The sequence below is a fragment of the Dipteris shenzhenensis genome, chromosome 4 (genome assembly GCF_047967505.1).
Source record: "Dipteris shenzhenensis isolate YYH24624 ecotype China chromosome 4, Dip_SZ_1.0, whole genome shotgun sequence".
NCBI classification, from domain to species: domain Eukaryota; kingdom Viridiplantae; phylum Streptophyta; class Polypodiopsida; order Gleicheniales; family Dipteridaceae; genus Dipteris; species Dipteris shenzhenensis.
The window spans coordinates 1,616,600-1,639,533 of record NC_141599.1 but is presented as its reverse complement, the minus strand read 5'-3'; the positions used below and the strand labels follow the sequence as shown (position 1 = coordinate 1,639,533).

At 42.5% G+C, this 22,934-nt stretch overlaps 1 protein-coding gene across 6 annotated transcripts in view; it reads right to left on the bottom strand.

Moving 5' to 3' along the window:
- LOC147902315 (SNF7 family protein) overlaps positions 1–12,461 on the bottom strand; it is a 69,579-nt gene extending 57,118 nt beyond the window's left edge. For 4 of the 6 annotated variants that reach the window (XM_087373502.1, XM_087373503.1, XM_087373505.1 and 1 more), the window contains exon 1: positions 12,264–12,461. In XM_087373502.1, the coding sequence (XP_087229628.1) occupies positions 12,264–12,452 (189 nt within the window). In that variant the 5' untranslated portion in view covers positions 12,453–12,461. Of the gene's footprint in view, positions 1–12,112; positions 12,190–12,263 lie in introns of those variants that run through there. The other 2 variants (XM_087373507.1, XM_087373508.1) reach the window with 2 other exon arrangements.
- Positions 12,462–22,934: the final 10,473 nt, after the last annotated feature.

Here is a 22,934-nt window from a genome sequence, read left to right as displayed (position 1 = left end):
AAAAGCGCTCCTTGAAGCATTGCATCATAAATGGCAATCAGCTAAGAAAGGAGCTAAGTTTGAATACTATTGCCAACATATTAGTCCCAGCTATTGGAGCACATATGCTCAAGCAAAGGACAATGTTCAAAGATACATAAGCATGCCCATATCTATTAATGTCAGGCGTATGCGTACCCGTTCTCATATGCTAGAGGTGGAGAGAGGAGCCTGGGGAGATACTTCAAGAGATCGACGAATTTGCCAAATGTGTGATTTGCAGGACGTGGAGACAGAAGCACATGTTTTATTGACATGCCCACAGTATTGCCACATAAGGAAAGATTTTCAGAATGTCGTAGAGAGGCACTCAAATCTTGTGAGCCTACTCACGCATGTACATCCTCCTATCTTGGGCACATATATTGGTAGGATTCTTAAGCACAGAGAACAATGCACGATGTCGTAGGCTATAAAGCAGTGATACTGTGTTACTATATCACCCCTTCCTCTTTGGAGGACAGAGACTTCCTTTTTTGTATCTTCTCTGATCAGATGAGGTCCCATGGGTGGTTTTTCGGCCTCCAGAGGACGATAATACAACATTCTATTCTATTCTATTCTCTCTCTCTCTCTCTCTCTCTCTTTCAGAAACATCTAGAGGCTCTGGAGATGTTCTGCAAAGAGAGAGACCTGAGAGTTAACCTTGGGAAAACCAAGGTTATGATCTTCAACACCTCGTGAGCAGTGTCCCGTCGCCATAGCTTCACATACCAAGACAAGCCAGTGGAGATAGTGCAGTCTTACACATATTTGGGGGTAGTGCTCACCGGACCAGGTTTCACGATGATCCATGCAGGTACCACACAACTCACACGAGGACGGGGAGCCTTGGCCCGACTAGAGAGGAGGTGCTTCCAGTCACACTTCCGGGACCCTCTGACGAAGGGTTGGCTTTTTGACACGCTGGTGAGACCAACTACCATGTATGCAACACCTTTCTCAAAGTGGAAGAGAATTGAGAGGCTCTAGGTGACTATGGGATCCATGATGATTCAAGCAAGCCCTCGGTCCCCCATCAAATTATACAGGCAGAGTTCGCCATGACCCCTCTCCAAGTTGATGCCATCTTTGGCAAAGAATTATCGGACAATCATGGTAAGCAGCCTAATGGCAAGTTATATGGCACGATCCTTGAGTAAAAAATCAGCAAACGGTCAAAAGAACACGGAGTGAGGGTGCCATCCCAGGCAGGGTTCCGCCCCAAGCACTCAACGGTAGATCATCCGGTTGCCATACGGGCTGCAGCTGAAGGAGTCAAAGGTAGGAAAGAGGCTGTGTACTGCTGTTTCATAGATTTCAAGAAAGCCTTAGACACAGTACCGCAAAAGAGGTTATGGGAAAGATTGGAAAAGCTTAAAGTCCCTCGAAAACTCAGAGAAGCCACATACCAACTCTATGAGAAGGTTCTAGCTGAGTTAACATAGCTGCTAGTAGATGGATCATGCTCCAAGGGGAAAGCTGTAATAAGGAGTGACATGGGGGTTAAACAAGGATGCCCCCTATCACCAACACTATTCGGTCTTTTTATCGATGAATTGTAACTCTCTCTCTCTCTCTCTCTCTCTCTCTCTCTCTCTCTCGGTGGCTCCTGTTATTTGCCGCGCGCGGCGATCGCGAAAGAAGTTCCAAGTAGTTGCTCAATTCAGATCAAAAATCTGAGGCCACCATCAGCTCCGAAAGGGGGTAAAACTCCAACGCGGTTGGCCATCAGGATCCCTTTACGCCCCAGCACATAGCATGCTGTTGTGATATCAGGTGCACCTGTTTTCTATCGCGCGCGTCGCCAGTCTTCATCCTGGCGTCCAACACTCTCAACAAAAGAGTCAACAGGAGTGGTTTGGCAGCAGCCTCCACTCCAATGACGAAGAGCTCTGCAGGAAGTACAAGTATGAAAAACTCTTTTTCTCTAACACCAACTAAAACAGGTACTCTGCAAATGACAGTCGGAGATGAGCCACCCCCCACCATTTTAGATGGACAAGCAGTCCCTTTTATTCCTGTTCAAGGAAACATTTTAGCAGCCCCGCTCATGTCAGTGCAAGGAGCTACAATAGACAATTTTCCTAATGAATCTGAAAAATGGGCGTTTCTAACAGCTCTGCAAAGCACATTGGATCGCCAACAGCAAGAGATACATGCACTCTCTTTGAAGTGCCAACACTTACAGTACAGAAATAAAGATTTGGAGCAAAAGGTGGCCATGCAAGAGAGCTCCATAAACAGTTTGGAGGAAAAAAATATCAGTCAAGAGGAAAAATTATGTGAGCTGGAACAGACTTTGGAAAAGATGAAAGAAAATACGGCACCACAGCCTCAAATAGAATGCAAGCCACAGACAAACACCTCAGTGACATGGGCAAATATAGTAAATGGACATGCCTCGCCATATGCACATCTAGACAAGGGGGAAAAATCAGAAGATAAGATAGATGTTGATGAGTATAGAGAGAGAGAAAAAAGATCACAGAACATTGTCATACGAGGTCTAGTAGAAAAAGAAAAGGAAACACCCCTCTCACTTGCAAAGGATGTAGGGGACTTTTTTGTGGAGCACTTTGCATTGCAAGAGGTTGTGGTCTTTGGGGCACACAGAGTAGGGAGAAAGAGAGATGAAAATTCGAGTCAGCGAGCAATTGTTTGCACCATGCTTGACCCGCGCAAGAGAGAAATCATTTTGGACAGCAGCAAGATTTACTTAAAGGGAACATCTTTCTACGTGACAGAAGACCGCACCCCCAAGCAGCAAGAAGAAAGGAGACGTATGTATGAGGCCCGAATCAAAAAAAAAGAGCAAGGAGCTGAACAGGCCCTCTAGGAACACGCGGTCTATGGAACCCAAAAGAAGTTGAAGATCATGTTTTGGAATTGTAGAGGTTTCCCTTGGCATAAAGGGGCTGGATTGAATGAAGTTATGCATGATGCAGACATTATTTTTCTCGCAGAGACTTGGGAAAGGGACATATGCAGAATTCCTAAAATTAACGGATACGTGGTGCACTCCATCTGGCAAAAGCAAGTTGGCCTACGAGGGCAAGGAGGGGTAGCATGCATATACAAGGAGCATATACAAGACATGATTTCCATAGCCAAAGATGACATCCACAAACGCTTCATATGGATCATGGTAAAAGGAATGCACTCACCACTTTACATTGCAGGGTGCTACATTCCTCATAGAGAATCTCCCTTCTACCAAAGACATGAGGTTGACCCAACCCAGCCACTTGGAGACCTGTGCTTGGATATAGCTATGTTCAACAAAAAAGGAAATGTTTTGCTCATTGGTGATTTCAATGCACGGATAGGAGATCTACAGTTTCACTATCCCACTCAGCAAGAATACATCAAGGAACATGAGATAGACATTGACCCCATTTGGTGTAGATGCTCGAAGGATAAGGAAGTGAATGCACATGGTAGGGCATTGGAGCAATTGATGAATGGAATGCACATGTTGGTGGTGAATGGCACAGCCCTTTTCCCAAAATCAAATACCCCTACTTGTTTCCCTGCCAGTGGAGGGGCTAGTGTGATCGACTATGCATTGATTGGTTTGGAAGCTTGCCATCTCATTCACAATTTCTCACTTGGCTCAAAGTCCCCTGATTCAGATCACACACCACTATATGTGGAGCTTAATATATTACTTGCCAAGGCAACTTTAGAAGAGCGCAAAACAGTTGAAGGCAACTATCATATAAATGAGGCAAAGAAGGTGGAGTACGCTGAAACTCTAGAGACGTGTCTGCTGGGAAAACAGAAAATTGGGTGGACAGAATTGAAAAATGCTATTCTCACTACAGCCAAGTCAGTTTTGGGGTACAAAAAGAGCAATAAAGAATGCAAGAAAGGGCTACCATACAATGTTTGGTTTGATGCTGAGTGCAAGGCAGCTAGGAATGCACTAAAGGGGATCCCAATGGGGGATCAGAAAAGAGCAGCTGAGAAACAGCTCCATGCACTTACACGTAAAAAAAGACGTGCATATATTGTGAACAAGGAATGGACTGATGCAATTGATTTTATCAAGCATCCTAGAAGAGCATGGAAAGGAATTAAACAAAGGTCAAATGACATTATGGGAGATTTTACAGAAACACAGATGCTGGAATATGCTCAACAGCTCTACACACATCCCAAGGCTCGGCCCATGGTGAGCATACCTCTCAGCAGTAATACTCAGGGTCTTTTCTCATTGAAAGATGTACAAGATGGCCTCAAGAAAATGGTAAATGGAAAGGCAGCAGACACTCTACACCTAGTGGCTGAACTCATTAAGTGGACCAATGAGCACACGCAAAGGCACATAGCAATGGCACTAAATCAGGCTTTGATGAATGGTTTCCCAACAGAATGGCAAGAGAATTGGATCAAACCAATCTACAAAGGGGGTGACCGCAATCAATTAACAAATTACAGAACAATTATGGTATGTTCCACTCTAGCCAAACTATATAGCACAATAGTAGAGGCAAAATTGAGTGCTTGGGCAGAGAAAGAAAATAAAAGAGCAATGGGACAAGCTGGTTTCAGACCAAAACACTGTACAGTGGATCACCTAGTCACTCTTCGAGTTTTGATGGAGGAAAGCCGCCTCAAGGGGAAGCCACTCTTCTGTTGTTTCATTGACTTTAAGAAGGCATTTGATACAGTGCCTAGGGATGTGCTATGGGAGAGAATGGAATGCATAGGGGTGCCCGAGGAAATAAGGTTTGCTGTCTTTAGACTTTATGAGAAAGTAAAATGTCAACTAAAATGTAAGGATGGGATGTCACAAGAGTTCTATAGTAATATGGGGGTAAAACAAGGATGTCCGCTCTCACCCACTTTGTTCGGCCTATGCATTGATAGACTTGAGGAGTTGGTGAATGAAGAAGCATGTAAAGATGAGTTATACAGCCCTCATCTAGCAGGTCTCGTGATTTGGTTGCTTCTTTACGCAGATGATGTGGTTGTTTTCACTGATAGTGAAAGTAAGATGCAAAAAATGATGGATATCTTCAGCATATTTTGTGCAGAGAGTGGGATGGCTATTAATGTCAACAAAACTAAACTCATGATAGTCAAGACTATACAGCCAAGCAGCCCCCTCCAAATCTTATATAAAGGACAACCCATTGAGACAGTGCACTCATTCAAATACTTGGGTATTGAAATCCCCGCCAATAATAGATGGAACAGCTGTGTGCAACGGAGACTTGATGCAGGATGGGCAAAATACTTCCAATTTGAAAATGAGTGCAACAATAGCAATACGAGAAGGTGGCAAGTACGAAATATGATCTTTGGGGCATATGTGATACAGACAGTACTCTACGGAGTAGAGGTATGGGGTGGGAGTATATCTCCATCAACGTGGAATGAGATAGAGAAAATGCAAAAGTCTTTCATTAGGAGGCACCTGGGCATCAAGGCTACTACACCATACTCTTTGTTACTCCTAGAGACAGGATGTATACCCATAGAGCTACATGCTCTGAAGAGAGTACTCAGATACATCACAAAGGTCAAGTGCATGGATAATGAAAGGCTACCAAAGAGAGCATGGAATGAAAGTCAGAAGCTTCAAAAGACAAACAAGGGCAAGATTTTGACATCCGGATGGGCACAGGACCTAAAAAAATGGTTCAAGAAGTGGGAAGTAGAAGAGTATTTAAACTACTCTTCAGAGGAGATTGATGAAGAGGCTTTTCATTATGACCTGCTGAATGCACTACACAGGAAATGGCAAACAGCAGAAAACAAAGATAAATTTGAGTACTATCGCACATATATCAACCCCGAATATTGGTCAATTTATACAGGAAGGGAGACAACAACGCAGAAGTACATATGTACACCTATAGCAGTGCATAAACGGAGGGCTTTAGCCTCACTTCGCACCCGATCACACCAGCTGCAAATAGAAACAGGGGGATGGAAAAAGATGCCAAGGGAGAGTAGAATATGCCAACTATGTGATCAAGGTATGGTTGAAACAGAAGAACACATGGTAATGATATGCCCTCACTATGCACACATTAGGGAAGAGTTCAATCACCTCCTTGAGGGACATAACAAACTGGCTGATTTGCTGCATAAAGGGTCACCTTCAGCTTTAGGAACATTTGTGTATAAGCTCTTCAAGCATAGGAATCCACCTGAATCCTAGAAGGTGGTTTCTCTTTCCACCCTCCCATCTTCGGGAGGAGCTTTCATGTACTTGTGATATTGTATTGCTCAGGTCCCATAGGCCGGTTTTGGTCTTCAGAGGACGATAATATATTCTTCTTCTTCTTCTTCTTCTCTCTCTCTCAGTTCCACATGAGATCATACAGGCAGAGTTTTCCATGACGCCACTATATGTCGATGCTATCTTCCAGACAGTGACTTTCATTCACAGGGTATGGGCTCTACCTCATTGGAGACTACCGAGGGTAGCTTTGGAATCATCCCGACGCCTAGCAGATGAGGGAGCAGCCACCTGGTATGCACGCACAGACACATGGCTGACTAGCCATGGCATTCAGATGGACAGACTACCCCCATTTCAGTATAGCATGGATGCCCCTCCTGAGCGACTTCTGTGCGATGAGATTAACCGTATCATACGGTTCAGCTCACCACATCCCAGACTTGGTTGAGGGACCAGCCGCTCCCCACCAAGATGTAATTCTATCGTGATCACTTCCTCAGAGTTTCTGATGATGGTTTCATTATCCGATCTCCATATCTAGAGGACAGAGGAGTCTCACATGCACTCCGGATTGCCATTGGCCAAATGCGAGTTTCCTCACATCAGCTTAGGATTGAGGCGGGCCGAGTTGCAGGACTACCCAGAGAACACAGGATCTGCACACTATGCAACATGGATACCGTTGAGACTAAGGAGCACTTCCTATGTAGCTGCCCGGTTTACTATGAGATACGAGGGCGATATCACTACCTTTATGAGGAGAGGACCGGCTTCCGCTCTCTCGGTTGATACACTTCTAGGACCAGGTCTGTGTAGGGTTGTACTTGATGGAGATGCGCCGACACCAAGAGGCACTACTGAGACAGGCCAGAGCACTATCAACACCGGACAGACTACAGGATACAGAGTCGGACCCAGCTCAGAGACAGGTTACAGACTTCTATGCCTTCGAGACGGCTCCTGGACACAGTGGAGTTGAGGATGAGAGATTGTCGACATGAGAGCAGCCTGGATCAACAGTCGGTCACACCAGACTCTTCGGACTACTAGAGCGCACACCATTGAGGTTCGTCCCATCACAGCACTACTTGTAGGGGACCGTCAGAGCCAGAGACGAGGGATCACGATCGACGTAGCCCGATGGGTACTGAGATCGAGGCGACCGCGGCCACCACCTAGATGCGAGACAGCCCGACATTTACAGATACGCGACATCTTCATGGCCCAGCGGAGAGACCTGACCTAACTTGATCTGGACACTCCTAACTCTTGATTCAGATTATGATTTTGTCTCTATTCTATTCTATTTAGACAATAGATTAGTACTTGGCAGGGGCTTTAGCTCACCCCCTTGCCCCAGCCCACAGAGGCTTGTATGAGATCTTTTTTTGATGTTGTATCACTCTGTCCCATAGACCCGCGAGGTCTTCCGAGGACGTTAATATATCTTTCTTTCTTCCTCTCTCTGTGGGGCCGCATTGCATGGACCAAAGCCAGCCAACCTTGATGGTGATGGACTCAAGGATGAGGATGACGATGATGTTGATGATGACAATAATGCCATTACTGATGATATGACTATGTGCTACTTAGCACTTAGCATCCAGCATGGGTGATGATGCCCGTTTAGTAGCTCCACCCTTTCTGCTTGTTGTATCAGTTTCTATCAGTCTCATAGACCCATTGGTCTTCCGAAGACTTTAATAAACTCTCTCTCTCTCTCTCTCTCTCTTCAAGATTGAAGAGGAGTCTATTGATTCCGATCACAGAGCAATATCTATGGGCATCGTAGGGACAAAGCATATAGTAAAAAAACAGGAAATTCCTGCACAACCCAGGCTGAGATTGGATTATAAAAAGGCACACATATATGAACAGAAACTAGAAGAAGAAATAGCACGTTGTCAGACGCCTTCCACATGCCAAGAAATGAGTGAATGCATGACAGACTTACTGCAGAAAACAGCTCATGAATGCTTTACAAAAAGCAAGGGGAGGAGCGCATGCCCTGCAACCATTGGTATGATCAGGAATGTGGAGTAGCAAAAAAAGCATGGACAACAGCAGACACAACCGAGAAGGAGGACAAAGCTAGAGCCTACAAAAAGTTGGTAAGAAACAAAAAAAGAGAGTTTCTCAAGAGCAAACAAATTGAGAGCTTTGATGAGCTTAAGCAAAATCCCAAAAAGTTTTCCCAAAAGCTACATGGCAGCATACCCCAAGAGAGGAAAGCATCATGGGAAGACATGATAGATTTCGTCAAAGGCCTCTATGAGAGAGAGGGAGAAGAGAGGGTCAATAATAGCTTTTCCATCAAAGCTGTAAATGCTGTCATAACAGAGGAAGATGTGGGAAAGGGTTTGAAAAAGCTCGCAAACGGAAAGGCTCAAGACACACAAGGGCTAGTGGCTGAAATGCTGAAATGGGGGGGTGAGAAGACAAAGAAAATGCTCACTACACTCATGAATCGAGCCTTAGAAGAAGGCTTTCCCAAGGAATGGCAGCTTAGCAGGATCGTACCAATCCATAAGAGCGGGGACAGCAAAGTGGCCAAAAACTACCGCACCATCATGGTGAGTAGCCTAATGGCCAAGTTATATGGCACAATAATTGAGCAAAAACTCAGCAAATGGGCGGAAGAGCAAGGAGCCAGGGCACCATCCCAGGCAGGGTTTCGTCCTAAACATTCGACAATAGACCACTTGGTTGCCATACGGGCTGCAACGGAGGGGGTCAAGAATAAGAAAGAAGTAGTCTAATGTTGCTTTGTAGACTTTAAGAAAGCATTTGACACAGTTCCACCCAAAAAGCTAGGGGAAAAGCTCGAAGTCCCTTAGGAGATCAGAGAAGCCACATACAGGTTATATGAGAGAGTATTAGCTGAATTAGTGCAACCACTTGTAGATGGCTCATGCTCTGAAGGAAAAGTCATTATAAGCAGTGACATAGGAGTCAAGCAAGGCTGCCCCCTCTCACCAACTCTCTTTGGTCTGTTCATCGATGAATTGGAAGAGTGGATGAGAACACATAGCGGCAAAGGTGTCCAAATTGCAGGCTATGCCCTCTTATTGCTTATTTACGCAGATGATGTAGTCTTCTTCGCAAAAAGCAAGAAAGAGATGCAAACACATTTGGATACACTCGGAAAATTCTGCAAACACTCAAGAATGCAAGTCAACATATCCAAGACAAAAGTGATGGTGATTGGGACTCGGAATAAACATGTTGATTTCACTTTTGAGGGGGAGCCTCTGGACAGTGTCACTACATACAAATATTTGGGGTTGGAATTTGCACACTTACAAGTGGAACGCATGTGTGGAAAGAAGAATCCTGGGAGGTTTGAAAGCTTTATATAGCTTCCAAAACAAGTGCAGAAAGGCACACTTATGGAACTGGGAAATGAGAAAGTTTTTGTATATCATGCTCGTACAAACAGTGGTCCTTTACGGGTGTCCAGCCTGGACACCTGTGCTCTCTAGGGCCTACTAGAACCGAATAGAGACTTTGCATAAACGATTTCTCATAGGGGAGTTAGGGGTGAAGGCACAAACACTGTACCCCATTTTGTTGGCTGAGACAGGTATGATACCTCTCGAAGGAGAGGCATTGTGCCAATTCATGGCATACCTCAACAAAGTTGGAAAGATGGACGCCAATAGGATACCACACAAAGCAATGGAAGCTACACGAATTGCTGGATGGCACAAAGAGGGGCTGAAATGGATGGAATTATGGGGTATAACCGCTGCTGACATCCCCGAAGATGCATGTGAAATCAGGGAGCTAGTGATGCAGAGAATGCTACAGAAATGGCAAGAACCGGTGGCAAAAATGCAGTTTTATAAGCAGGAAATCAATCCGATGGACAACTATGGAATGCAGAAATACCTCGGGGAAGACATATCAATATTTAAAAGACATTTAATCTGTAAAATCAGAACCAGCTCACATGATCTCGAGATGGAGAGGGGAAGATGGGCAAGACCTAGGGTACCAAGAGAAAAAGAAAGAAAGAAAGAAAGTTTATTAAAGTCTTCGGAAGACCGATGGGTCTATGAGATTGTGAAAATCCTGATACAACGAGCTGTGGTAGTGGAGCTACTAAATGAGCGTCCATACCAATGCAAAATGCAAAATGCAAAAAATGCAAAAAATGCAGAATGGCAGTACTAAGTCCTAAGTACAACATAGTCATGTCGATGGTCGACTATATATCAATCTCAGCATCATCATCAATATCATCATCATCCCCAGCAACAGCAAGATATCAGGATGGATGAGGCAGTGGAGGCATGAAGTCGGCAATAGAGTGCTGTCGGCCACTCAGAGGTGCAGTCCTGGCACGTCTCCTGGTCGTAGCTCTGCATCTAACCAGGGCTACTGTGACCCCCGTCGGTCGGGCTCCAACTCTAAACAAGGAGGGGATGTCTCCAAGTGTGATCTGTGTGTCGACCCTCTGTCTGAGCTGTCGGGTCACGGACTCCAAGTCACGGTCATGTTGAGCCCTCATCTCGTTGGGGTCCATGTGATCTAGCTGAAAGAACTCCGTGATAGAGCTCTGAGAGGGATCAACCGAGGAAGAAGTCTGCTCCTGTCTCTGTGCTCGGAGTATCCTCTCGCGGTGTCTAAGTGCCTCATGGAGAGGAAAGAGTATGTAAAATCTGCTCCGCAGGAGAAGTAGAAAATGAGTAGCATGTACTCCTAACATGTCGAGCATATGTGCAAATCAGAGAATGTTATGGGGGCAATAGAAGCAACCTGAAATCCCTACTGGAGTGGCCAGCCAAAGAGCTAGGCAACTACATAAAGGAAATTTTAGAATATCGCAACAAAGTACTTGGTCTAGCACACAGGCTAGCACAACAAGTACTCACTGCATAGCACATTTATGCTTTTATTTATGCTATTTTCTTTCAATGGATGTAAAGAATCACTACTTGTTGATAGTGATCACTGTCCCATAGATCCACATAGAATGGATGCGTTGCTTGAGTCGATCCCACGAGATGCAATTAACCATATCATATGGTTAGATCTCCTCCACCTCCATACATCTCAACTTGGGGAGAAGACCAAGAGTTCCCCACCAAAATCTAGTTCTATCGCGACCACTTCTTGAGAGTATCGGAGGATGACTCATCATCAGACCCCAGTATCTCGAGGATAGAGGAGTCTCACATGCACTAAGGATTGCCATTGGACAGATGCGGGTCTCGTCCCATCAACTGAGGATTGAGGTAGGGAAAGCAACAGGTATACCCAACGAGCAACAAATTTGCAGGTTATGTACATTGGGGGTGGTCGAGACTGAGGAGCATTTCTTGTGTTTGCCCAACCTACTATGAGATCCAAGGACAATACCACTGCTTTTTCAGGAGGGGAACGGCTTCGGTACACCCTCACGATTGATCCACTTCCATGACCAGGTCTGTCTGCATTGGGCTCTATCTGATCGAGATGCGACCACATAGGGAGTCACTATTGCAACAGATTTGAGAGCAGCAGGAGGCAACCACATCACGTGATACTGAGGTAGACGGAGCACAACGACATGTCACAGATTTCTATACATTTAAGTCAGTTCTAGGACACAGTGGGGTGGAGGTGGAGGAGCTAGCTAATACAAGGGCAGACTGGATCAGCAGAGAGAGACAACACGGTGCAACCAAGAGAGGGATGCAAAGACCACGCACGACAAGTTTCTGATAATATTCGTCTTTAGAAGCAACCTCAAGCAGCAACAATGACTGTCTTTCAGCAAACATAATTGGGTGTCTAGCGCGTCTTTCGAAGCACGTTGCTAGACGATGATTGCATTTGCTTGCACTAATACGTGGTGTTATGTTGTCTATGGATCATTACCTTTGATCCCACGTGCAGGACGATACTTACTTGAACCTAGTTTGCAAATTTCTTTGTACAGAACATCAGAGCTCTCTCTTTTCAACAGCAAATAGAAAATGATTAAGACGGGGAAGAGCTCTAACAATGCAAATTTGACAAGACGTCAGTCAATCTTTGGGTCCTCCGTCCAGCTACATACCGCATTTGTGTCTATGACGAGGAGATTAAGATGGCGAGCCACTTTGATGATGAGTTCTTTCCAAAACTGAAAACGGCCTTCCCAGTCTGTCTTCTGTCCTGTTAGGGCCTTAAACCGAGCGGCAGAGACAATATCATCGTTCCAACCTGGGACTTCAGCAACAAGAAAGGCTTTGAGCGCAGAATCCATCGTCCCCAACTCGTGTTTTCGCTTGTTTCGCAAGTATTTATAGTTATGCAATTGCAAGGTTTGCAAGGTTTTATTTTAGTAAACATTTTTCAAAGCAAAAGTGACGTTATGGATTATTCTTCCCCATGTCTCTTAAATAATCTTAAATTTCGAATCCTTGCTTCTCTTGCATTCAAATTTTAGATCCTCCTCCAGAGAAGGGGCCCTACCTTGAACCTTCGCTTCCCTGACAGCCTTGCTTGAGGTGGTACGTTTTCGTTTGTAGATGGGCTTGGCATTCAAAGCCAGGTTAGGGTGGCCTCCACCACATTTTTGAATTAAAGGATCAGGCATGGCCGTGCATCATGAGAAGCGCGAATACATCACAGAGAAGTAAAAGAGTGCACAAGTGCAAGTATCAAGCAAGTTTTGGGATAAAACAAAATACTTTTAGCACTTGATCATTTGTTGTATTCTCCATGGTGTTTATAGACTCAGCCCACCTTGGGATCATGGTTGCCCAAGTAAAGATGATACTCGTAAAGTTACATTTTTTATGTCATCCTTGTCACGTGGAGAGTCCTGATGATACTCATAAAGTTACATTTTTTATGTCATCCTTGTTACTATATTTTATTGCTATGTCTTGTAGTGAAGACTTGGATTCTCCTTTGTGAATTTCTGTGTGTAATGTTTTCTTTTATTATAGAGTTTTTTTAATCTAAAAGCATGAGTTCTTTTGTGAAAAAGTTCAGTGCTTGCTTTCTTAGTAGGAGGCAGTGCTTAAAAACCAAATTCATTAATTATTAAAGTAAATGGTGTAAGTATAAGGTACTTCGGGCTTGGAAACTCACGAAACTTCTAAGAGGGACCCCCTTATGGGCCCCCAACCTTCCAATGTCCCCAACGCCCATTAAAGAGAAATGGGCCTAAACCAGTACAGGAGCCAACTCAACAACAACCCAGTCCCCTTCCTAAACCAAAGTGGACTGTCAAAGGCAAGGCTAAAAATCAGGACTTGGAGAAAATTGTAGAAACAGGGACAAAAAACAGAATAGTCAAATAGGCAGAGGTTTAGAAGAAACCTGATGTACCTCTAGAAAAGGAGAGAGTAACCTTTGGTTTGGCTGCGAACAATACTTTTGAAGCTCTTATTGACAAAGAAACTGAACAGTGGATTCAAGATGCTCAAATGGAGGAAGCTTATATCAAACCTGGATGGTCCAGAGAGTTTAAAGAAGATGTAAATCAAGTGGATGCCAGCATGAGTGAGTCAAAGTCAGGAGACTCAGATGAAGAACTTCCCTTGGCCCAAAACTGAATAACTCTCCTGGACCTCTAGCTAAACCTCAAGCCACAACTCTGAATAAGAGAAGGATCTCCCAAGTAAAGGGTCAAAGTGCCCCACCCAAAAGCCCAACCCCCAAGGCTAAAAAGGGGAAGAGTAAGAATGGTAAATAAACCATTCACTTTTCTCACATTTAATGTATGTGGTTTAACTGACCCATGGAGGAGTCAGGAATTAGACAAGTGGCTGAGAGACAACTCTCTATCTCCAACTTTTCTTGCATTACAAGAGGCTAAAGTCATACATGACACTTTGGAAAAGAGACTAAAAGGGGTAGACAATAGAAGAATTTGGTATTTTACAAGCCATGATGAAGGCAGGGGTGGCATTGCAATTAGGGTTTTGTCTCACTACCAAGACTGTGTCATCAGATGTAGGCAGGATCCTAACCACATATGGCTTGCTTTGGATTGCAGAATGAAAAGCTTTCTCTTTTCATTGGTCTCAGTGTATGCCCCAACATGCTCTTTGGAAAGAAGAATCACATGGGACTCAATGTTGAACCTAGGGAGTGATTGTATCATTATGGGGGACTTCAATATGGTTGAGACTATTAAAGATAGATGGATGCAGAAGGGGTCAGCTCTAAACATCAACTTTGGGAAGATGTCAAAGAAACTCTACAAGTGGTTGACATTGGGACTCCCAGCACTTTCACTTGGAGCAACAGACAGGTAGGGGACTTGAGGAGAGAGGCCAGACTAGATAGAGTCTATATGGCTCAATCACTGATTGACCAAAATCTAGAGGTCAAGCAAGTTACCTTTTCTTCTCTCACTCTATCAGACCACAAACCAGTGTTAGCTTCTATAGATTTGGGATTTGGAAAGAAAGGTAACTCCTAGTTTAAGGCTGATCCTTCCCTTTTCAAGCTTCAGACAGTACAAAAATAGATCATAGAGAGTTGGCACTTTTCTTTTGCAGCAGCAACTGAATCTATGGCCCAGGGATGGAAGGATGCTATTGAAAAGATCCAAACAATTCTAAGGAAGCCAGAAAGAATAGGGCAGCCATTACAGCAAGAAGAGTGGACAAGCTTAAGAAAGATATTGAGGATCTTGAACAAAGAGCTAGAAACAATGACATCAATGCCCAACAATAGCTACTGATCAAAAGAAAAGAAGTCAGAGTACAAGAACAGATCAAGCTTCATAATGCCAATATCTACTTTAGAGAGTGGTGGGTAGGCAAGATAGACAAGCCAACTAAAGAGAATTTCAGGAGGATAAAAAAAAAGAGGAAGCAGGAGGAAATCCCTTGGCTACACAAGGATGATGGAGATTTGGCTCAATCAGAAACATAAAATATAGAGATAATAATCCACCATTTCAGAAACCTACTAAGCATAGTGGACTTAATAGACCATAATGTCCTAGAGGCCAGATTGAAATGCTATGCAGCCAGACAACCATCTGTATCTAACCTAGACAAAAATCAACTAGAAATAGAACTATCTTTGCAAGAGCTCAAAGGGGATGTGTTTGCAATGGTTGATGGCAAAACACCTGGAGAAGATGGGCTTCCTGCTAAATTTTACAAAGTCTTTTGGGACACTGTTGGCCCTTCCTTATTAGCTGTCTAGAAAGAGAGTATTAAGCAAGGGCTGCTCCCAGAGCATTTAAATGGAGGTGTCATTAAACTTATTCCACAGGAAGGGGACAGGACAGTGCTAAAAATTTGGAGGCCCCTTACTATGCTGAACTGCTCATATAAGATTTATGCTAAAGCAATTGCTTTGAGACTGAGACACGAGATGGACAAGTGGATCCTAGAAGAACAGAAAGGTTTCATCAAGAACAGACATTTATTGGAGGCAATCATCAATCTATGGGAAGGGTGCACCCATGTTGAGTTAAGTAAGCAAGAGATATGTCTTATTAAGATAGACTTTGATAAGGCCTATGATAGATTGAACTGGGACTTTCTTCTACAGTCACTCAAAAGCTTGGGGTTGGGAAAGAACTTTATCTCCTATGTAGCCTTGCTACTATCAAATGCCTCTGCAAAGGTATGTGTGAATGGTGAGATGTATTAGAGTTTTATGTTGAAAAGATCCATCAGACAAGGTTGCCCTCTAGCCCCCCTCCTATTTGCAATTGCTACTGATGCCTTGGGATGGCTGATTAAAGAACAAGTAGCTGCAAGAGAAATCAATGGCATAGAACTCCCCTCAGGAAACCAGTTGGTTAATCAACAATTTGCAGATGACACTACCCTTACAATCAGAAACACAGATGTGGACATAAAAGAGCAATGGAGTGCATGGACATTTTTTGCAGAGCATCTGGGCCAAGGATAAATCACTCCAAAATAGGGTATGCTTTATTAGCTGGAGACAACCTAAACCTGTTGGATCAGCTTGGATGCAAAAAGATACCACATGGACAGATATTCAGGCTTCTAGGTATCCCTATGGGATTTAATGTCAAGATGAAGGACAAATGGGAGTGGTTCCTTGAAAAGTTCAAAAAGAAATTAAACAGTATCAGGGGGCTGCAGGCAAACTTGGCAGGGAGAAGGGTAGTCCTAAACCACTATATTTACCCAATGTCCATATTTTATCTCTCTTGTTGGTGTCCATCCAAAACAGGTTTAGAAAAATTCATAAGGATCTGCAGATCCTTCTTATGGGGTGGGAATGACACCAGAAGAAGGATTGCCAAAGTTAAATGGGCTTTTTGTACTAGGCCAAGAAAAGAAGGAGGAATGGGTGTCATAAATATCCAATTGGTAGCTTACAAGTTAGCAGCCACGTGGATAATTAAAGCTATTACCAACCCTGAAAGGGACTGGGCTAACCTTCTTCTCAGGAATTTTAAGCATGTCAGACCTCTCAGAGCCCCTAGATGAAAGGACTATCCTTTATTGGCAGCTATTGGAAACCTAGAACCTTGCACTACCAAAGGGAGCCAGCTGTGGAAATCCCTATGGGGTGCCTATGAACAAATCAAATGCTACATCACTCTCTCTAGGAAAGGAAGTTTCATGACTTTGGATTCCATATGGGTGTCTACTTTCTTCCCAAGCCAACAGTTGAGTGATAATGATTTTCTAAGAGCATGGCATTTGGTAAAGAAGGGAATCTCTTGCTAGGGTGACCTATGGGACAAGAATAATATTAGATGCAAAAACTGGTTGGAGATAAGAAGAGAGTTGAGACTTCAAAATTTAGACCAAGAGCTGATCATGGGAAGAGTACAGTTGTGGGAGGGGGACATCATTTGGAAGGGGGGCAGAGTGCTTAATTACACCAGAGAGTTTGGATGGGTTGGCAGCTCATCCCTCTTACCTATACCCACACCCTCTGAAGGTATAGAGGAGGTTGTAGTTAAGCTAAACAATAGATGGAACTACTCTGATAATGCAAGAAAATGGACACTCAGATTTGAGTTGATATGGAACAAAGAAATCCCTGAGAAAATGTCTACTCTTTTATGGCTAACTTTGCATAAGGCAGTTTGGACTAATGGTAGAAGTCTCAGTATTGGCAAGGGGGATGGTGCATGCAAATACTATGTGATGAACAAAGAAGACATCTTTCATCTCTTCATTGCTTGCCCCATAGCAAGAAAAGTAAGGAAATATGTGTAAATCAGAATTGGGGAGCCTATAAATTGGAAGGCCATACTATTGGGGGATGCTCTCAAAACACCTTATGCCAAATGGTCACTTATCAAAGCTTATGTTTTATGGTTTAGGAATGCTTTACAATTTAGTGATGAGATCATGCATGCTAATCTGCTCTTTATTATTAATTGGTATGATTGCTTTATGCTTACTAACTGATCATTCTCTGCTATGCCCCAGGCTAAGTTCCTCTTAGATCAAGAATTTCATAACTACAATGACTAGGTTTCCCAACTGCAAACAAAACTGGATGAACACACTCAAGAGGTAGGAAGATGTTCTAGTGCAGAAATGGACATGCAGACTCGGCTCCTCCCTCCACTCTGCCCAAAGAACCTGCTGAGTAGAGTACTATTTATTCTCTATGCACAGGCTTCTATTGCTCAACTATTTATTCTTTATGCATAGGACACTGCTGAAGGCTGCTACCTTGAAAGATGGCATATCAACATCTCTCTGATGGATCCTTCTGTTAACCACAGAACACGGTCTCTCCCTTGGTTTGGCAAGGACTCAAGTGGGGTCCACATTTTGAGACTTAGCCTCTTTTTAAAGTTAAGCTACTGGTTTTGCTTTCTCTTATTACTAGAGAGAGGTCATTTTGTATGCAGTCGTCCCTCAGTAGAGGTGAACTTTAAGTTTTGACAACATTGTACAAATCATATGATCAGAATATAATCAAAATTTATTTGCCCAAAAAAAAAGAAGAAAAAAGAGCTATGAATGTTTGAGTACTATACACAACCATTATATATGTACCATTTGTGCTTGATTATATGCCAGCTAGTTATTTGTCCTTTATATTGTATTCCCATGATGTTAAATATTTGCCCTTCAATCATGTGTAAGTGTATCACTGTAGATAGTAAATGTTGCAATCTAGTGGTCTTTCTAATTACTACAATTTAATAGAACTCTGTTGACAAATCATTTGTTGGTCATTCAATTGTCTCTTGTTGATTCACAAGCTGCAACCATTTTCGCGTATCAATATCAGTGTGTTATTGCCTTTCCAGACATATATATTTCTCAAATCTTACATGAGTCTCAAAGTTTTTGTTAATTATTGGTCTCAAATGTTACATGAGCCCCACTTGCAATGAAAACTCCAAAGTTTGGCATTTATTTCACCTAAATTTTAATTTGTCTTGACACAATATGTCTTGGAATTGTATTAAACTAACTTTATCAACTTCGTGGTTCTTTGCCAATCTATTGTGACTTCATTTAGACATTGTAATATGTGTATAATTAGAAATTCATTACTATTCTTGTACACATATTCATTGATCCTTCTTCCATATTGCACATTAACTTCATATCCATCATTACTTCTCTTGAGGGTTTGGTTCCATTCACCACTTGAATGCGGTCATTCTTCTTCCTCTCTGCCTTCTCGGCGTTCTACTCCCTTACCTCATGAGAAACTTGAGATGTTCAAATCTTGCCTATCTCTCTGTAACATTAGAGACCACCAACGATGGGGGAGGGTTGAGGTATTGGTGATTGTGATGGTCTCACCCATGTATATATGGTTGGATGTATGTTCATATATTGTATGTATGGATAGATGGATAGGTGATAGAGTTATCTAGAGGGCACGAAGTCCCTGTGTGAATAGTCCTTATGGACTTAGGGCAACCCACCTAGGGTTGTGTATATCTTGTATCATCTTCATCTTTTTGGCTATGTGAGAGTGTACATTTTGTATAGCCCAACCGTATGATCTCTCTCATCCACTTTGCCGTATGCTTAGTGTTGATTGTGTTCATAGAGCTGTATGCTCTTCCACACTGTGAAAGGATTAGAACAATCATAAATGTGAGATCTCTTTGGTAGCCCATTAGTATATTCCATTGTTACGAAATGAAAAAGATAACATTGATCTCAATGGCCATCAAGGTGGAGCATATTCTAATGTGGGGGACCATTACAAGGGTAAGTGAAAAATCTATTTGTAGAAGGAGGTCAATGCTACGCATGGAGGAAGTAAAGCCAACAGATACCATCCATCACATAAAGCCGAAGGGGAAGGCCTCCTGCCAACCACCATCCCACAAGTTAGTGGCTGAATATTGCATGAGGGGGAAGACATGTGTCAACACTCCTCACCCCTTATTATTGGGGTTGAGTCTTTATGACATGTCTAGAAACCTTGGTCTACCTTCCAACATGACCAAGCATCAACATAAGGAAATAATATGAGCTATTTCATGCACGTTGTTCTAGCACCAGAGCATCTAGGCAATCTTCATGCATTTTGTTCGAGCGCCAGATTGTTTAGCATAAAATAAAAATATTTCATGCAAGCTACCCTAGACTTATAGAACTTAGAAGGTTTAAAGGCAATCGAGCACACACTTCCTTATAGAGCCTTCATCAAGTAAATTTTCAGACATGGTTTTCAATAGGGAATACCACATGCAACAATTCAAGTGTAGAGAGGCAAGAGAGAATGACACATAATTGTTGTTATTTAGTCAATCCATTGCTTATACTAACCATCCAAGATTTACTCTCATGACAAGAGTAGGACAAGGTTACTGTAAGTTAGTAGTATACTTAAAAGGTAGTACTCTTTAAAAAAAAGAGAGAGATAGTACTCGCATATATTCCTAGTCACGAGGTAAAGTACATAAGCACTTAAAACCTAAGGTCAACTTTTAGAAAAATGAGCCAACGTGAGTTTCTAAACAAGGCTTGACCTTGATATTCTGAGAGTGTAAGGGTAGGACACAAATCCGCTTCTCTGACTATGTGTGTCAAAGTTAAAATTGCACAAGAGAATAGGGGTGTGTGTGTGTGTGTGTGCACCTGCCCATTTCTCAGATCCACACAAGTGGAAAAAAAGGGAATGGGCCCCTTCTTTTCCAAGTGTGGGGCCCACTTCTCAACAGTGATGAAGAAGATGTATCATTAATGGTGGTAACCCAATCACTAATTGGGTGTAATCTTCTATCATTGCCCATGAAGGAGATCCCTTATTTGGGACTTTGTAAAAGAGATTGTAATGCACAATTGTGATATCAATGTATAATTTTCTCAACATTAGAAAAGCATAAACATAGTAAACTAGCCAATATCCACTCCATTTGGAGGTGCCCGTTTAGGATATCTCTCCTCTAGGACTTGGTAGAAGTGTATATGAGCGAAGGAATAGTGTTCACAAATGTTTCAACAAAGCATAATTATTATAATCAAATAAGCTACTTCCCTTTGAAAAACTAGAAATAGGGAGTAATCATACCTAAATAAATGAATCAATAGAACTATGATGAAAATAATCATTGATAGATCCGTTGGGGAGTAGCCCTCAATAGATAGTATGGGGTTCTATCCCTAAAAGAAAGGAAACTAGAGACAGTAAATGATGATGATGATAGAATTAGATATAGAGGAAAGACATTAAAAGTGGACATGGAGGATAATACTGACACTAATAAAAAAAACGGAGAGATTATATTAGGTATATTCAATGTAGATGAAGAAACAACATTAACACTAGGCAATAGATACCATCCACTTTCCTATTGAAAGTGGAAGTGTGAGCAAGCATATGCAAGCGTGTGTGTTTCAAGTCCTAGACCAAACACCCAGCATATGGGTGGTGTGATGCCAAAAATTGATATTTTTTTATTTGGCATTGGTATTGTTTTCTTCTATGTTTGATAAGAGTTTGAGTATCAAGTGATAGCCTAGCGGCTCTCACTTATTTCTATTTTCTAAGATATTCTATGGGATTGAGAGGATGAGTGGAATGGATCATTGTAAATACCATAGGTATGAATTATAAATACCTTGGTATGGGGTGAGAGTTATTCGTGTGTGGGATATTATGGGGTTTTTAGAAAATAGGAAGAGAGTCATATAAAGAGGTGGGCTCATGTCCATGTATTCCAATAATATAAAAGAGGCCACATGCCAAGCGTGTGGAAGGCATGTGGAGTGGAGTCAAGAGGAATCCTTCTAGAATTCCCATGTGGAATAAGGAGGATGTGGACATATGGAAAAGAGAGGGTCCCTACGAGCTCCATGTGGGGAGACTCTTGGCTTTCTCAATATTTTAAGAGTCTTGAGCATCTTTTGATGGGACACATGGCAAGAGTAGCCAAAAAGGGCATGGATGGTGACATACGGGCTTATGTGATTGATGGGGAAAGGAATCTACAAGCAACAATTGTAAATGGGTGAAGGAGGGTTACAAAATCTCTATAAAAGAAGCCCTCCTCTCCCTTTTTCATCATCTCTTCCACCATTAGGCTTCATGTTGCTATAGCTCTAGTCTCCTCAAGCCTCTTCCATGAGCCTTCTCTCCCTCTTGTAGATATTCTCTCATGTAGACTCTAGAGTCCATCTCTCTCTAGTTCATTCTCTCTCTATGAGTAGTCTTGGAGCTTCCGCTCTCTCTTGTACGTATGAAACCTCTTCTTCTCCCTTGTGTTTATAGTATTTTGAGTTGCATTGGAGTGGAGCCTCACTCTATTAATGATGAAGATCACTTCGTATTCCCTCTCTTGAGTCTCTCTTCCCTTTTCTTTCTTTCAAAGCCTTAAAAGTACTTTCTATTTGGCCGCTCATTGCACACACATGGTCCATCCATTTCTTGAGCCACCAAGGGTTTTAATTACTCTCTTCTAGGCAAAATCTATGAGTGTGGATCGTTGATGAAGGTGGAGTCTTGAGGGAGCATCTTGCTCAGGCAAAATTAGCATGGGTGGAGGGCAATTTTTATGATAGTTTGACCCCCTATTAGTGTTTTTCTCATAACTTTCTGCTCAATAGTCCGATTTTGATGAAACTTATATTAGCACGAAGTCTCTTCAAGGCACATTTTCTACATGATTAAACCTTGAATCAAATACTACTATAAAAAGTTATGAGTCTCTGTGTTTGACAGTATATTTTCATGACAATTTTTACCCCCATCGAGTAAACGGCCCATAACTTTCTGGTTGCTTCTTTGTTTCTTACGAAATGTATATCAACACAAAGCCCATCTCAAGATGCATCTCTATATCTGTTTGAATCTTTGGTATCATGTCTCTATTGAAAGTTATAGGCCTCTATGTTTAATGACAGTTTGTAGAGTGTTTTGGGCTAAGTGTAAAAGTATCTATGAAGGAGATGCAATGTTTCCTTGGAACCTAATCAGCCCCTTCAAACTCCTCGATATATATCAGTTCATGTTATTTTGAGCTGCAAGATCTTTTTTCAATAACATATCGCTCTTCTCTTTGGCGCAGATCGGCTTGTTGAGATTATGGCCTCTGCTGATCCTTTCCTTCTCCTATGCTTAAGTACAACATCACTTGGGATGTTACCATCTTCATTCTCATCTAAGGGAGGAAAGTATGGTGTGGTATCTTGGCATAAAAGCTTCTTTTTAATGTCCCTTTCTCAATGATAAATATCTTTGTCACTCAGTTTGAAAGCAGTAGGAACTGAAGAGGTGCGTGAAGTTTATTACGCCCAACTTCATGTCACATCTTTTTGGTGGAGACGCCGAGTACGTTTGGTATTGGATTCAT